The sequence below is a fragment of the Mytilus trossulus genome, chromosome 3 (assembly GCF_036588685.1).
Source record: "Mytilus trossulus isolate FHL-02 chromosome 3, PNRI_Mtr1.1.1.hap1, whole genome shotgun sequence".
Taxonomy (NCBI): Eukaryota; Metazoa; Mollusca; class Bivalvia; order Mytilida; family Mytilidae; genus Mytilus; species Mytilus trossulus.
This window is the reverse complement of record NC_086375.1, coordinates 47,782,581-47,801,017: the sequence shown is the minus strand read 5'-3', so window position 1 is coordinate 47,801,017 and position 18,437 is coordinate 47,782,581. Positions and strand designations below refer to the sequence as shown.

Sequence of the window (18,437 nt, the reverse complement as noted above, 5' to 3'; positions counted from 1 at the left end):
ACGTGGAACGGTTGAAAATTTAACATATTTGAAAAACATCAGTCAATTATTGTCCAAGCATTTTATCGGAAGGCATCTTTTATCGTTAGGTTGGTGTCTTTTTGACTAATACAAACCCCTCATTTTAATCATCTTGAAAAAAATAAAATCAATCTAAGAGGAAGTTTTGGTTTTAATTAATTTTATGATTTATCAATTTTCTGGTGATTTCTTTTTTGCTACTGTCACAGTAAATTTAATATGTTTCATGGATTTAGAATAAATTGTACAATTAAGTTGATATTTACAGCTTTGAAAAATTCTATTGCAAGTTTGTATTTTAGTTCATCGTTACCAATAGCATTGAATTAAATTGGAACAATTATGATTAATATTGAAAAAAGGAAAATCACAAAATTACTGAACTCTGCGTAAAATTCAAAACAGAAAATCCCTAATCAGAAGGCAAAATCAAAAGAACAAACACTTCAAACGAAAGGATAACAACTGTCATATTGTGACTGGGTACAGGCATTTTCTTGTGTAGAAAATGATAGATTGAACCTGTTTTTTTAGCAACTTAAACCTTTTACTTGTATGACAGTTGCATCATATTCTGTTATATTGACGACAACGATGCGTGAACATAACAAACATACATTATAGGTAAAAATGTATAAAATAGGGGTACAGCAGTCAACATTGTGTTATAATCTTAAACACAAAAACAAACTATCAAATGTATAACAAAGTAGCACTAAATGCCACAATAACATAATGACTGGATGTATAAGTACAGCGCAACGCTATAGGTATATGTATCAATAAAACATATAAAGGCATATAGACAAAGTACATAGCAAAAATGAAAGACAAGATTTTATAGATGTTTTACAATTCCACAATAACAGGATGCATAAGTACAGAGCCACTCTATATGCATCGAAGTAAAACCAAAAGGCATAAAGATAAAGAAGATAGGCAAACACAAAAGACAAGAATATGAGAATTATCATGAACAATCACATTATGAGAGGATGTAAAAGTACCGCAAGTATCGTAATCATAGTAAAAACAAACACAATTTAATGTTTAACAAAGATGCAAGCAGGTATATATCAAATTTTACAACATCATTCATTGCTTTCTTATATTTGAATTTTATTCATGTATGTTGAATCCACCCATAAACGATTGAAAGATTTTAAATACTTGGACTGAATTGTAAGATTATCATTAACTATGCCGTAGAATTGCGCGTTTGACGTCAGAAAGTAAACATCACACAGGTTTCATTAAAGAATAATATTTCTGTGGATTGGCAATTTCACACCTGTGTTTTTATTTTAGAACTAGCCAAAATATACTAAATAAGCATAAAATGAAAACAAGAGTTGGAATTGGTCACAAAAAGGGAGAAAACTGACAGCACAAGAAATGGGAAGAATTGGGTATAGTCGGAAAATTTTACCTCAACATCTGCCACAATTAACTTACTCTTAGACAATTGTGCGGGAAAGTTGATTTTTTTTCTTCGCGCTAGGAATGTGGTACTTTCTTACAGGATGATCTTTAACGTCCACTTTGACTTGCAGATTCAATGCACCCACAACAGCCACAGACACAACTTCAAGACTAAGGTCGTTTCCTAAACAAGATCTAATTCCCCGAGATAACTTTAGGAGTTAAAACTTTTTTTGGTATCGACACATGTGATAAAACATACTAAAAATTCAATGTAAGAAGGATAACTCGGAAAACAATAAACATTATTGATATTTTTTTTTTCTTTTTGGTAGTTGTAGTTATGGTTATTCAAATTCCACTTCTGTAGAGAAGAATGGCCTGCCTGTTTTTTTGTATTTAATTGTGATAATTATGATTAAAACATTAAGATTACACATGTTTCCGTGATTGAGATTAGCTGCATGCTTTAAAATAAACATATTTCAGTTTCATCATGACATGGTCATCCCGGACACTCCCATCATACTGATTAACGATAGATTTTGACAATTAAAATTTTTGTGAACAAAAAATATCGCCACAGACTAATTGAGAGATTTCACTCGGTAGATATTTTTGTAAATTTATTCGTTATGATAATTTTCATTAATAAAATGCAATCGAAATTCTTTATATAACTATAAACGTGAACATGTTTAGACAAGATATTAGCATTTTCTTTCTGATTATTTAAGGTAAAACTATTGTATGAGGAAAATAATTTCTGGTGATTTCGATCAGTTTATGACTGTTTTGGTGAGTGAGAATTCGCATTGCTATAAGACAGTACTTAAAATTTTCTATCCCAAATTTATGTATTTAGTTTTGATGTTATATTTGTTATTCTCATCAGAGTTTATCAAATGTTTTAACGTTTGTAGTTGTAAATTTTCTTTTTTTTCTGTCGTATTCGTGTGTTATGGTAAAGATTATTAATCATCCAGCTCATTTTTTGGATTTTAGTTTGGTTCAACGAAATTTATACGATACATTTGGTTTAGAGTTCAGAAGAAACACCGACATAGCTGTTTTATGTAATGTACCCGTTTTTATTCTGTAGTTAGTCACCACGTCGGTTTTATCATGTATAATCTATTACATAGTAAATTTATAAAGTTTACTGCTTGCAAAAGTATGAATTATTCTAAATAATGAAGACTTTCTAATCCCAGGCAGATAACCCTAACCGTATTGATCACAACTTTTTGGAACTTTTGGTCCTCAGTGCTCTTCAACTTTGTACTTGTTTTGGCTTACGGACTTTTTCTCATCTGGTCGTCACTGATTGGTTTTGTGTGGATAAAACGCACGAATGGCGTATTAAATTTTAAACCTGGTACATTTTGTTAGATTATTATTCGTGTGTTTCTCTGACCTACATGTTCTCCCATTTATCTGTATCTAAGTCCTGTCATGAAATGTTATCATTTTAATGTTATATTTAACATTGCTATAAAAGCGGGAGATTTGGCATGCTACAAAACCAGGTTCAACCCACCATTTTTGTCTTAAAAAGTCAGGAAAATGGCCGTTGTTATATTATAGTTCGTTTCTGTGTGTGTTACATTATAGTTTTGTGTTTCTGTTGTGTCGTAGTTTTCCTCTTATATTTGATGCGTCTCCCTCAGTTTTAGTTATAACTCGGATTTGTTTTTTTCTTAATCGATTTATGAATTTCGATCAGCGGTATACTACTGTTGCCTTTATTTACCAAAATAATGAGAAATACTCATTTATCATTTGCATCATTAACATTCTTGCATAATTTCATTTATTGCTAGTTTCAACGAACACACAATTTAAAAAAAAATAGTCATAGTTCATCTAATTTGCAGCATAATTATGATTCTTAAATAGTGGCGTTACGGTGGACTAAAACCATTTTTCGAACTGAATAACATATGATGTTTTTTTTTAATTTAATTAGGCTTTAAATGCAGAAAATTAGTATAATATTGTAAGTGGTGGTTATATGTCTAATAAAGATATTAATGTCGTGTGTTTTGGTAATGTATTTGGATATTTCTTGTGCAACAAAAGCCTTGGAAACCATTTAGGATTTATGGCTATAATTTTGAATGCAACATAATTAATAAGCGCATTGATTAAACAAAAAGCTTATTTCATTCATATTTCGTTGGGACCTTTTGGTAAGTACATATACAAATTAGGACTATATTGAATATTATTAGGTGATTTAGCTACTGTCAATTCCAAAATGATCTACGATTTAAATTTGTTGTTTATCTCTATCGTATATCAAGAAATATAAATCCTTCAGTTTTTTCACAAAATTGTCAACAGCTTTTGGGTTCTTATCACACAGATAAATCTTTTTAATGCTTGTTGTACTTCCATAGCGCTTCAGATACTCATTTAAAGCCTCCACAATCCAATCAGTTGATTTGTTCACGGGATATTCATTATTTCCACAACATAAAGCTGGCATGGCAATACTCTTACTTTTCTTTTCTTTTGCTATTTCTAGAGCTGAAATAATTAGCTTGATGAAATTCTTCTTTTCGTCATTCGCATTAGATTCTTTGGCATTTTCCCATTTTTCACCAGGTATATGAACAATCCATCTAAAATTGGAGAGTTTCCCAGATGAACTACAAAATACCTCGTCCTTACTCAATTCCTTCACTTGTTTTGATTGAAGGTAGGTGTTGCATTCCAACTGTATTCCTGCTCCACCTTAAATTAAAAAAAGGTACCTTTATATTAAACAAAATATTTTTGAAAGTTTAAATTTGGTTTAAGAAAACTATGAACTTTTGAAAAACTGAGGCTTTGCTACCCCAGGAAACGATTACCTTCGCATTATTTGGCAAAACCTTTAAAAAAAATTTGGTCCTCAATACTCTTCAACTTCGTACATTTTTTTTGCCTTGCCTTTCTAAAAGTTTTCATTCGAGCGTCACTGATGAGTCTTTTGAAGACGTAAGGTGCATCTTGTGTAAATATAAATTTCAATCCTTGTATTTATTATGAGTTTATTTACAACTACTGGGTCGATGCCACTGCTAGTGGAGTTTTAATTTCACCTGGGTTATCGCCATCCCAGTAGTCAGGACTTCTGTCTAGACTTGAGTTATTGTTGATATGTTCATTAAAATGGATTCATAATTATAAATTAACTGTTAACAGCACTTTCTTGAAATACGAAGGCTTTTCTACCTCAGGAATAGATTACATTAGCATCATTTGGCAAAACGTTTCGAAATTTCTTCAACTTCGTAATTTTTTTGGCCTTTTTATTATTGTTTTTATTCGAGCGTCACTGATGAGTCTTTTGTATACTAAACGCGCGTCTGATGTAAGTATAAATTTCAATCGTTGTACGTGTATGCATGATGAGTTTATTTATGGGGGGATTTAATCAGTTCCATAGATATCATACTTTGTTAAATTGGAATTTAACCCAACATTTCTAGAGTTTCAAAATTATTTAAAAAAAAGTGTTTGCTATTTACACTCATTCAAGAGTAAGAACAAATGCTGGTTGTTCATAAACGGGATAATGTGTCGACACAGGATGAAATATATGCCTGTTAACTGTAACATTATTTTTACATGTTAATATCATCACTAAGTTATTCTTTTTATCACATCAACTAAATATAAATAATCTGCAAACAAGTACCTTTTTGTATAAGGTCATGACCTACACCAGTACCAAGTTTCAAATGCTTGTCAGAGCTGCACACAATTACACCTGCATGAAGATCTGTAATATTACCGAGCAATGTTGTTATAGATTGGCCTGTCTCAGTACAGAAATGGGCTGTACAACGGACACTTCCATGGGGATATCGGACAAAAAAATTGATATGATCTTTGATAGCCTCTACAGTTGACTGTGGTATTGCGTAAATTATAATTTTACTGTCAGATCTAAGAACTTCTACTGTATTGGCTTTCTTTGTTCTGACTTCTTGCAACTCTTTGTCGAGTAGTCCAGATGGTGTTTCTTTACCAAATGTAACTTCTGCTGTTGACTCTTTCACAACGTTGACTGCTTTTTCACCTTCTGATTTAGATAACGTGTAAATGATAATTTTGTTATCTTTTTCAAATTCAACTGCACATGTTACACCTTTATCTTTAAATTCTTTTTCTAATTCTTTCTGAACTGTGTTTCTTTTGAAGAATTGAAGTCTTTCGTTTGGAGTATCTTTGATAATGTGAGTTTGTTTTGTTTTTAGTGTATTACAAATTCTCTGCTTAGCGGATGCTACAATGGCTGCAGTTCCTGAATATTCAATATCACCGTTTGATAAATCTGGAACAATTTTTATGGATTTGTGTTCGTTTCTAATACTTTCCATTACTTTTCCAGCTGATAACAAACGTATTTCGTAATTTTTTAATCTTTCCCTGACTGTCACGGGGACTGTGAGGAGGTTAATATCAGTAACCAAAGATTTATAAGGAATCCGGTAGCCAACTACTACTATGCTAAATCTGTTTTCATTGGTTGTTATCATAACTCTTTCCTTATCCTGGACATCAACTGGATGAACGCTTTTCTTGATTAAGTCCCATTCGTTCGGATCTATTTTGTATTCTTTAACTAGTAATATTTCAAAGAGCTGTAATACCTCTTTTTCAATATGTTTACCCCATACCCTAGCTTTCTTCTGAAAATCTTTCACATCAGAAGTAAGGTTTGAAGCTATTTGTAGAGAACGCTCATCTGGTTTCACAGAAGACCAGTCTATTTTAGCTGAAAATATGCTTAAGCGTGCATTTAGAACGTCTTTGCTAATATTTGAAGCTGTAATGAAAGCTAATTTGTGTTCATCTAAGTTAGAAATCACTTTTAACTCTGGAGCAATTTGTATTTTTTTATCATGAGCTTTTACATTTACGTCGTGGTCCTTCAGCTTGTGTCGTCTGATACAAACATCCTTAGCAGCTGTGACAAATATGTAAAAACAGAACCTTAATGTACATGTATATATTATTTATTTAGGAAACATTTGTTGGGATCGTGTTCTTGATTTCTTTTCCGTTTGGGTCGAGAGACATTAATTTTTATTGTGAAAAATAGTATAACTAAAATAACTGTATCTGTTAAACCTATCTAACATTATGGTAAAATATTTCCAGCTATGAAAGCTCAGTTTCCAAGAATGAACATGAGTCTGTAATAAAAAAAATATAAATACCTGAAATGATCGAATATTATAGGCGTAATCTTAGTATACTGCTTTCCAATTAATTGTCATATATTGTATATGATTTTTGACCAAAGTAATAAGATGTACTACTAATTCTTATAACTTTATGTCAATAAGTTAAGCGGTGTTTCAAACAAAAATTTTCCTCGCAAAATGTGCTCATCTTGGATTTTTGTAACGTTTGAACAAAACTGACAAAGTCAATCCTGAATGAATAAATTATTTACAACTAAGATAAGCCAGTGCCACATGAAGAACTTACGCGATGTTCAGTTTGCTCCTTTATGACTGATTTTAACATATGTTTTAAACTATATTGAAGAAGCTTACAACTTACCTTGAGAGCTTGTGAAAACTACAACACACCATCCTTCATCAATATTCATATCGATGTCCTTCACTGTACCTCCTCCAGAGAGATCATTGTTACTAAAATAATCTCTTACATCATTTTCTGATATTTTACTTTCACAGAAACCGTCGATTAGAATAGTGCAAGTCTCTCCATCCGTCGTCGACAACACGGCACCTGTTATTAACAAAAACAAAGATTGACTTGTGAGACGGTTAAATATTGTGGAAAAGTTTTTTTTCTATTTCAACGATTACTTAGTAATACTAACTTATTTCTGCTTTGTTTGGAGATTCATTTTTTATGTATCTATTGTCAATACACAACAAAAAGTCAATGGCTGATATGAGGGTCTCGGGATGACACCCAGGCTGATATGGAAAAGGTCATGTATTAATCGCTTTATCATATACTTCCGACAATAGTTTTATGTAAGGCAAATAAACAAATGCAATAACTTCAACAGTCAACAAATTTATAAAGAAGTTAAATTATGACCAATTATGAAATGATATACACATTTTTTATGGAAATATTTTTTATAAAGCACAAAAATGTCAGTATTCACCGCAGAAACTAACAAAACCTTTAAATAGACTTATTAAGAAGGGATATAGTTACGATACTGTTGTCAGGTCAATAAAGATTGCATATTTTGGCGTTAATATTGATTCACTTAAAGTGTCTTTGCATCGGAACTAAACACATTTATAAAAAAACCCGTTGTTGGCATGACACGGGTTATGTTCTTCTCATATATGTTATGATGGTATGATACTAAACCCCTTACGATAAGGAGTGTGCCTGATATTCATATGATGAAATCATAATCTCCCAATCAGGTTAAGTGAAGTCTGGAGCTGGCATGTCAGTTAACTGCTAGTAGTCCGTTCTTATTTATGTATAATTGTCATTTTGTTTATTTTCTTTGGTTACATCTTCTGACATCAGACTCGGACTTCTCTTGAATTGAATTGTAAATGTATGTATTGTTATGCGTTTACTTTTCTACATTGGCTAGATGTTTAGGGGGAGGGTTTAGATCTCATAAACATGTTTAACCCCGCCGCATTTTTGCGCCTGTCCCAAGTCAGGAGCCTCTAGTCTTTGTTAATCTTGTATTATTTTTATTTTAGTTTCTTGTGTACAATTTGGAAATTAGTATGGCGTTCATTATCTCTGAACTAGTATATATTTGTTTTGGGGCCAGCTGAAGGACGCCTTCGGGTGCGGGAATTTCTCGTTACATTGAAGACCTGTTAGTGACCTTTTGCTGTTGTGTTTTCTATTGTTGGGTTGTTGTCTCTTTGATACATTCCCCATTTCCATTCTCAATTTTGATTGTCCAACAACAGCATGACTACCTTTATATATATTTATGGTATCATTTCCTATAGAGGCATTTTGAAACATAAAAAATTTGGAAGAGTTTTATAATCATTATAACTTTATGTTCGTTGTACTATAAAATGATTCATAATTGTCAATGGCATTTTTTAGCAAGTACTAAACTATCCCCACAGAAGTTCCCGTAAATTTGACGTCCTGATAAAAAATATCAAAAGTAAACAACCGATACCGGAAGCACCGGAAGTAACTTGCACGAGAGGCTCTATTATGGGTTTTGTGCACGAGATGCACCTGATAGGGTCTTTTAGCCGGGATGGGAAAGTATGGCTTGTTTACTTCCGCTCATTACACATATGCAAAAGCTATCATATCATAGCTAAGAATATGATAAACATGGGCAAACTCGAGTGACTTACTTACGAACTGAACAAAGTTAGAGGGACATTGTTTAATAAAGTGATAAAAAGTTCGAATTTAATCGACTAGAAACTCCTTAAAATTAAATTGATGACATATAAAATTGAGAATGGAAATGAAGGATGTGTCAAAAAGATAACAATCCGACCATGGAGTTGATTTTAAAAGTGAGTATTAATATCTATAACACAATTTACGTTCAGATCAACTGATTTGATCAACGCTTACGAAATTAGTTCTTCCGTGTAGAAATTCCAACTCGTGCATGACGTTACAATCTAATTCAAATTAAATCTCTCACTCGCTCATTTTTTAATGCTTGGTCGCTGCGAGTGAGTAAAAGATTGAATTCTTATTAGATTTCGTGACGTTATAAAACGGTTTCCTTTATATCTATATAATTTAATTTTGGATGTTACGCGTTTTCTGATTGGCTGACGTTGTTTGTTTATCAGCTTATAGACATAATTTTGTCATGTGACCGTGACGTCATTAACGTTTTTTCCAGATTTACTCAGATTTAAAATGGATTTAAAAATTAAATTATGAGAATTGACTGTAATATTTCGAAATAACATAAAAAATGTAGTGCACACTTTAAATAACCTGCTACGCGAATACTGAATATACAGTAAACGATTCATAACAGATTTAAACAGATTGTGCTATTTTGCAATCCAATAGTGATTAATAAAGACACTAGATCTACCATTACATAAATTCTTTGATAAAGCCATTCTTCTCTGAAATTTAAGCAATGAAATTAGATTATTTCAATCTTATGAATATATGAAGTCTGCTCTTATCTGCAAATAAACGAACAAGTCGACGATACATTTCGTTTCTGAAGTAATGTCAATTATCAGATGAAAAAACTCAAACGTCACTATACATATTAAAAGATTCATGCAATATGGTGTGTCAAAAATATATAGCCACTCAATAATTAATAAAGGGCTGCGCTTTAGCGCATGATACGCCCGTTGCTCTTTTAACTTGTCTTTTATGCTTTTAATTGATTTATTTGGGCAACTAGAAATAGTGTGAGCCCTGTCAAATCCACCCCCCCCCCCAAAAAAAAAAAAAATAATAAATAAAAATGCACAAAAGAATGGCACTATTAAGGCTACCTCAAATTTAACTAAGTTTGTTGTCTTATTTTTTCACCCATACATTCTATCTTGTTCATTACTTAAGAAAACTTAAAATCTAAAATTTATAAAAATGAAAGGGAGCTAATGTCAATAGATATAAACAATTTATCAAAGTTGCATAAAATTTTGTGAAAGTGTTAGTTATTGTCCCAAAATTTGAATATCCCCCTTTTTTTAAGCATAAAAATTCAATACACGGAAATGTAAAATCTGAAATTAATAAAAATTGAAAGTTTCATGGACATTGATGAAAGCCTTTTTGAGTTATTGTCCGAAGTGTTAAAAATCCCCCTTTTTTATGAATAAAGCCCCATAAATCCAAAACTTAAAATCTGAAATTTATAAAAATTGAAAGGGAGCTTACATCAATAGATATAAACAATTCCCCAAAGTTTCATGGACATTGGTGAAAGCCTTTTTGAGTTATTGTCCGAAGTGTTGAAAATCCCCCCTTTTTTATGAATAAAGCCCCATAAATCAAAAACTTAAAATCTGAAATTAAAAAAAAAAACGAAAGGGAGCTTACGTCAATAGATATAAACAATTCACTCAAGTTTCATGGAAATTGGTGAAAGTATTTTTGAGTTATTGTCCGAAGTGTGGACGACGGACGGACGGACGGACGGACGAACGGACGGACAGACAGAGGGACGAACGGACGGACGGACGACGATATACCATAATACGTCCTGTCTAAAAGACGACGGGCGTATAAAAATTATTACAAAAACAACCAAACTCACCTTTTTCGTGATTGATATCATCAGCATTATCTGCACTGAAATCTAGAAAAATTAGAAAAAAAGTATTTATAATATCGGTTTGTTTCAATAATTAATACATACAATGCCTCTTTTTGATTGAGTTATGCCCTTTCAACTGAAATTTTATAGTATGTTTTCTCTGTATTGTATTACGCTATGGTATCATGTTAGGGTGAGGCATTGCGCCTGTTAAAACGTTTAAACCTGCTGCACTTGTTTGCACCATTCCTATGGCAGGATTCTGTTGTTCAGTGGTTTATTTCTGTGTTGACTTGAGCCATCATTGATATGTTAATGATTATAAACTAACTGTTAACAAAATTTTGAATTTTTGAAATACTAAGGCTTTTCTACCTAAGGAATAATTTACCTTAACTATATTTGGAAAAACTTTTGGAATTTTTAGTCCTCAATGCTTTGGTTTTGTGATTCTTTGTTTTCTCCTTGGTTTTGATTGTTACTGTCGCTTCAACTTCGTACTTTATTTGGCCTCTTTTACATGTTGTGATTCGAGCGTCACTGATGAGTGTTTTGTAAACGAAACGCGCGTCTGGCGTAAATATAAGATTTCAATCCTGGTACCTATGATGAGTTTATTCATAAGTGTTTACGTTTCTCATTTTTTACATAGACAAGGCCGTTGGCTTTCCTCTTTGAATTGTTTTACACTAATAATTTTTGGGCCCTTTATATCTTGCTGTTCAGTAAGAGTCAAAGCTCCTTGTTGGAGGCCGTACTTTGACCTATAATGATTTAATTTTTACACACATTGTGACTTTGATGGTGAATTATCTCATTGACATTCATACCACACATTCTTAATTCTATTGAAAGTATGCAGTGCTGAAATCTTTCAAAAGAATAATTAACTTGTCTAAGTCGTATTCAATTGTTTTCTGCGTAGATATTCCTCTTAATTTTACGAAAAAATTACATCTGCTCGACTTTTGTTCTTTGCTTAAGATATTCATAAGTTTACTATACATTCTCCTTTTTTTAGTTTGGAAGCACTCATTCATAATCATAATTTATCTATAAAATCAATACACTACCATAAATAAAGGCAACAGTAGTATACCGCTGTTCAAAATTCATAAATCGATAAAGAAAAAACAAATCCGGGTTGCAAACTAAAACTGAGGTAAACGTATCAAATATAAGAGAACTACGACACAACAGAGACACAACATCGAAATGTTACACACACAGAAACGAACTATTATGTAACAAAGGCCATTTTCCTGACTTGGTAAAGGGCATTTTATGAAAAAAATGGTGGGTTAAACCTGGATTTCTGGCATGCCAAACCTCCCGCTTTAATGACAGTGTAAATCATAACATTAAAAAGATACTATTACACGATAGGGCTACAATAAATAAATGGAAGAAATTATAGGACTGAGAAACAAACGAATAATAATCAAAAGGTAACAGGTTAAAAATTATTTGTATACATCAGACGCGCGCTACGTCCACACAAACAATCACAGATATATGAATCCAAAGGTTTATGAACCTTATACGATCTTACACATTGTGCATATTGGAAAACTGACATTTTGAGTTATTTTATATAACACATTTTCCGCGAATTACCTAACACCCTTATTTCTGTATATGTTCTGAATATTTTCGTGTTATCACTTCGACGGAAAAACAACCAACTGTCATACCCGTGAACGGTCTTGCTAGCTTTAACCCAGCAAAAGCATGAATCGTGTCAAGGATGTGACAGTTGTTTGGCACTCGTTACTTTGGTCGATAAAGTTTAATTTGGTCAGTTAAGAGGACCACCAATTATGAACTTACCTCGAACTTTGGTATTCTTTTTTCTTATTGGGAAATGTAAATAAAGCAAAAGTAGTATACCATTATAAAACATTTACAGACCCCATTCTTCTTCAGAATCTGTAAGATCTTTTTCTTCATCGAATAAATCTATAAAAAAAATATATAAAAAAAAGTGTTGATGTGTGTATACACTTATTCACATACAAACTATGTATTATTACAATAAGCATATTCAAATACTTGTTCAGTCATGAAGTATCAGCTTTGTCCATTTGATTATCTTAAAATTGTTTAAACGTCGTCTATCGAAAAATAACCAACCAACGTCACGATCAACTACCGGAAGTCCTCTCCACAAATCATTTCAATGTATTCCCTAATATGCAAATCATATAAGAATTATTTAATGATATTATTATCCTTTTTGAGGGAATGGAGGCGATAATGATGCACACCAGTCAGTGTAGACTCTTTCACACTTCTTATATAGATAAACAAGTTTGTTGAATAATAGTAATACTCACCATTTTCTTCTACATTATCTGTCTCTTCTTCTGGATTACCTTTGAATATATATTAATGAAATACACATATATATATATAAAGTTAAAATCAGAAGCAAAATTGAGGATAACTATGTATTTGCAGGTATCACAGATCAAGTTTATTCGTTAATTGTGTGATAATTTTCGTTTTTTAATTGATATTTTATAGTGTTCTTCTATGTTGTGATGTTATACTATTGTTTCAGAAAAGGGAGAAGGTTTGGTACTTTTAATCCCGCTGCAAATGTTTGAATCTGATGTTCAGTAGTTGTCGTCTGTTTATGTAGTTCATACGTGTTTCTCGTTTCTCGCTTTTATATAGATTATAGCGTTGGTTTTACCGTTGGAATGGTGTAACATTAGTAATTTGTGTGGCCCTTTATAGCTTGCTGTTCAGTGTGAGCCAATGCTCCGTGTTAAAGGCCGCACATTGACTATAATGATTTATTTTTATAAATTGTTACTTGGATGGAGAGATGTCTCATTGGCACTCAATCCACATTTTCCTATATCTATATGTTAAATTTGATGGATGCCTTTCTGTGCTTCTTTGTTACATTTGTTTGTTTCTAATGATTTATACGATGTTAACTGCTGTACCCCTATTTTTGACATTTTTACCTATTATGTCTGTTTGTGTTGTATTTTGTTATAATTGAACTTGATGTGACTGTCATACAAGTGAGAGGGTTAGCTACATATAAAACCAGATTTCCACTTTTTTCTACTTAAGAATGTGCCTGTACCAAGTCAGGAATACGACAATTGTTATCCATTCGTTTGATGTGTTTGAGCTTTTTATTTTTGCATTTGATTGATGACTTTCCTTTTTGAATTTTCCTCGGAGTTCAGTATTTTTGTGATTTTATTTGATACTTGTTTCTGTAAACCAAAAATATCTTTAAAATATTTAAATTGTTAAATGTTTTATTGGCATGAAGGATAATATGTATTTTGACCATGGAGTACAGATTTTGTAAATGAAGGCAACAGTAGTATACCGCTGTTCAAAATACATAAATCGATAGAGAGAAAAAAATCCGGGTTGCTAACTAAGACTGAGGGAAACGTATCAAATATAAGAGAACTACGACACAACAAAGACACAACATCGAAATGTAACACACACAGAAATGAACCATAATGTAACAATTGACATTTTCCTGACTTGGTACAGGACATTTTATAAAAAAAATGGTGGGTTGAACATGGTTTTGTGGCATGCCAAACCTTCCGCTTTAATTGCAGTGTTAAGTAAGAGACTAATATTGTTGATTCAATCATCTTTTTATTAATATACCATGGCACACATATTGGCTTCTTGTTAACTATAAGGTGAGTGAAATGTCTGTGATTGAAAATTTGTAAATACGTTAGTATTTTTTATTTAGCAAACAGGTTATTGATAGTTATGTTAAAGACATGAATTGCACGGGAACATATGAACAAGAAATATTCTTATTATGAGAATTTGTAATTAGTTTTTTTTATCAATCAATTCAATTTTTTTTAACAAATCATTTGGTCCGAGACCACAATCATTTCGTAGTGCATTCCTTTTAAAACATAAATGACATCAACAAAAATCCCAACTGCGGTTTCTCAAAGAAATTTTTACGGTGTGTTGTACTACTTTCGGGACAAATTATATCAAAATTATAGAAAACTTCATCGGCTCTTATTCAAAATATGGACAATTTTATGTTTAGGGCGTCTTGAAATCTTTTGACAGCTTCCGAAGTGCTAATTTTTAACCTTTTTAGCGCGACCAAATCACTACTTTCCTTTAAAATTCTGAACCCAAATTGTTTTACAGTGTAATTTCACCCCCTACTTGCAATTTGAGGCATTAAACATGGAGAAATAAATTTGGAAGGGGTATCAAAATTAATGCAAGTAACCCACTGTCAACACTAGGGACTATATTCGAGAATTGTGGTCTCGAACCATTTACATTAATTATAATAATACCTGTTACACAGTTCAATGATTCAATCTTCACTTCTTCCGTGAATTGTTTCTTATTCAGCTGAATATCAATATAGACATCAACATCTTTAATGTTCTGTAGAGATTTGAATCTGCCATTGCCCATACAGGTAAATCGTAATTTTGTTTCATCACCAGAGGATTTATTGTTAAGAACAGCAGACACCCGTAAAGAGGAATCATTTATAATATTTCCCCTGACGTCTTTCAAGGTTACGTGAAGAGTTTGCTTCCCTCTCGTCTTTACTAGTACCATTTCTGTGTTTGGTGGATATGCATTAGAAGCTGAAATTTCCGCATGATGTTCAATCATTCTTTGCAGATTTTTTCCTTTAAGTATGTATAAGTCATCTCCTGTGGTTACGTTTGAAAAACCGATTTGGCTACAAACTCTAGGAGCTTCATCGTACTTTTCTTGTATCAAATCTTCAAATCTTTGGTTTATAACTTGAACGAGGTTTAGAAATCCTGCTGAATTATGCGAAAGACATGATTGCTCGAGGAAAATGTTTGCATCTGACAATCTATACTTGAACTCTTCAAGTTCCTGTTTTTGGTTCGTCAGAACTATTTCTTTGTTCTGTGAAATTGTGCTAACCGTCTCCAACAGATCATCTCTTCTCTTCTCTAACAGCTTGATACACTGATTAAAAAAAGAACTAATTTCAAATTCCGCCGAAATAGTTTGCTTTGTGACATCATAAGCTTCCTCATCTATTCTCTTTTGGAGATTCGTTATCTGAATTTGCTTTTCATTTAGCTTTTCTGCTTTCTTGAAAAGACTGTCTCTTTCCTCTACAAATTGGTCTTCGATATCTGTTGGTGTATGTTGTGTCTTGTCAGAGTGGTCAACCTTCCAGCATGTACCGCACACAGCCTTTTTACAACTTTTCCCTGTACAGTAGAATTCTAATGGCTTGTTTTTATGTCCTTTTCTACTACATAGCACCTCATGTTGGAAATGCGATGGATCTTTTATTTCGGTAATGCTTACAACTTTGTGAGTTTTCCATTTTTTATTTCTCTCATGACTTTTATTGCAGCCGCTACATGAAAAGTTTTCACAATCGCAACACCAGAATTCTGCTTTGTTTTCAGCGCACCTGTCACACTCTACTTTTGATGACTGGCAGAACTTCTTGTGGAAGGAAACTAGATCTTTTCGGGTGAAATCAATCTGATACGTTTCCAATGAATCCCCGGATGTTTTAGAATTATCATGACATGTTGGGCAAGTAATGAGATTGTTTTTCATAAGCTTCTTCAAACACGTCGAACAGAAAGTATGCAGGCATGGTAAAACTCTTGGTAGATGGACCTCTTCGTCAAACTGTGCTTTACAGTGTAAACATTGAAGGCGTTTTTCTCTTATACTTACACCTCCTTCTTCCATGGTTTACTAAGTTAAAGGATATCATTATTTACTGCCTGCATAATGAAACAACTATAATTTCAACATTGTTCAGCATCACCACCGTGTATGGGTATCTAAGAAGCAAAGAAACAAAAAATACCTAGAATCTTTTTTATAACAGCGTGGACAAAACTATTTCTTGGCACGCTCAGAATATTAATTGGTTAGGTCAGAATAGGTAAACGTTCGTCTGTAACGCCCACTTGTGATATCGTACGTGTTAAGGACATTTATTCTTTCATTCTATTTATACCCCCATTAGAAATTCTTTGACAGAATGATTAAGCGTAAAATCACTGTGATTGATAGCCGATGACAACCAAGTAAAGGGTATATGATTCAGTATAATTTACCAAAATACGTATTGCGGTTGTGCACGTTGTTGTGACAATGAATCTATTCAAATCTCCTTACAGTAAACAACAATTTGCCGTTGTTCGCCTTCCAGTTATCCGCTTTATTGACATAAATCTCTGTGTAAAAATATATTTCTTTTCAAAATACAGTATGGTTTAAGCTTAAATGGCATATTCCACTATTCTACGAAAACGTCAAAGGTATAGTTGAAGGATAAATGTGTTTGAACTCGTCTCATTCTTTGCTTAACAGGTACCATACTGTCCAAAAGAGGGACGAAAGATACCAAAAGGACAGTCAATTGAGGTGATTTAAGAAAGAGACCGTCAATATAGGATCATTATCAGCCGTAAATAGTAGCTACATTATTAGAAATCAGTATCACAAAACTTTACATGTAAGCAAAACGTAGAGTATAGTGACAATAAGAAGAAATTGACCTGAGATTTTCCCACCGCTTCGGCAGTACATCCGGTGGTTGATGATATACAGTGTTCATTGTATGACTTAAGTTATCAAAATAATTGCCGAATTTCCTGTAATATAAAGTGTTTGTAGATACTCATTATAGACGTCATATTATTTCCTGTCTGAGCTTTACTAAAAAATATATTCTCTAAGCTTTATTTAATTTATGTTGTATTTATTAGGGGAATAAATTTGGACTATTTACTTTTCCATATATGCTTTGACAACCGGCTGTCAATATTATTTACATGTTAGCTTTCAAAATCGTACTTAATAGGCCTTTTGTACGTTTGAATTCGAGCGAGCGAAACAATATATATAATATCCGTTGTAAACTTTTATCTATTTGAGAACTTAAAACCTATCGAGAAAAAAATGTTATCTTCCCTTTATATTTTAAATCAATACCCTACAATTCAAAAAATGGCTTGTCATTGTTTGAAAATAGAATTATACAATCACGCGTCTATACAAACAAGATGTCTGTCTTTAAAATCTTGTTTATGTTGAATCTTGTTTATATAGATAGACCTATGATTTTTATATCGAACATTAAACAATTTTGCGGCTTGACTGGTCGAATTTTTAAAGCACTTTTCCAGACGAGCAAATATCATTATAACCCAAAATGCAATATGCACATTCAGTCAAAAAAATCAAGAAAGTAGTGGTAGACGTCGGCCAGGAAATTCGCTACAGTAAATTATGAAAATTTGATTGTTTGTAAGAAACAAAGCAATATAATATGACCAGATCAACATTTTAACATGAAAGTAAACGACAAAGACCTTTATAAAAGATTGAAATAAGTCAATACAAATATTCTAAATTTCCATTTTAAGTATGACTTACCTTTAACTTACATGGACTCTCATTAACTCAAAACGAGGAAGTAAGATAACTGTTATATTCAAACTCAAACAAAACAAATCCACGTTCATACGTTTTTAATTTTAGAATAAGTGATCAAAAAGATTTTCAGAATGTTTGGAGCAATCGGAAATCATTAATATCTAGAGCATCATTGCAAAAAGTAGGGAAATTGTTTAAATTTGAATAGGTTAAACTATACTTGCAGAAGATGGCAGAATAACTGATAGTTTAGGTAATATATTGTTTTGGAACGACTCAGCAATAACTACAAATAAATACAATCATGTGATTA

The 18,437-nt window shown here is 32.3% G+C and overlaps 1 protein-coding gene across 2 annotated transcripts; it reads right to left on the bottom strand.

The window, feature by feature from the left end:
• Positions 1-3,602: 3,602 nt before the first annotated feature.
• Positions 3,603-18,150, bottom strand: LOC134711675 (uncharacterized). 2 transcript variants are annotated; one of them, XM_063572438.1, is made up of 8 exons: positions 18,125-18,150; positions 15,016-16,521; positions 13,024-13,062; positions 12,599-12,646; positions 10,688-10,729; positions 7,009-7,200; positions 5,132-6,406; positions 3,603-4,182 (listed from the first exon to the last, which is right to left on the bottom strand). In XM_063572438.1, exons 2-8 carry the CDS (start codon positions 16,424-16,426, stop codon positions 3,716-3,718), a joined length of 3,474 nt encoding a protein of 1,157 aa, XP_063428508.1. In that variant the 5' UTR covers positions 16,427-16,521; positions 18,125-18,150; the 3' UTR covers positions 3,603-3,715. The 2 variants fall into 2 exon arrangements, with proteins under 2 accessions (XP_063428508.1, XP_063428509.1); XM_063572439.1 differs by having other exon boundaries at positions 5,132-6,214.
• Positions 18,151-18,437: the final 287 nt, after the last annotated feature.

What these genes read in the sequence shown, in the direction of transcription:
- LOC134711675 (XM_063572438.1), bottom strand. Translation starts at nt 16,426, where the DNA reads ATGGAAGAAGGAGGTGTAAGTATAAGAGAAAAACGCCTTCAATGTTTA. An exon ending in AGATTCTGAAGAAGAATGGG is followed by an intron (nt 10,730 to 12,598) that starts GTCTGTAAATGT and finishes TAATTTTTCTAG; the next exon opens with ATTTCAGTGCAGATAATGCT. An exon ending in AGTTTTCACAAGCTCTCAAG is followed by an intron (nt 6,407 to 7,008) that starts GTAAGTTGTAAG and finishes TATTTGTCACAG; the next exon opens with CTGCTAAGGATGTTTGTATC.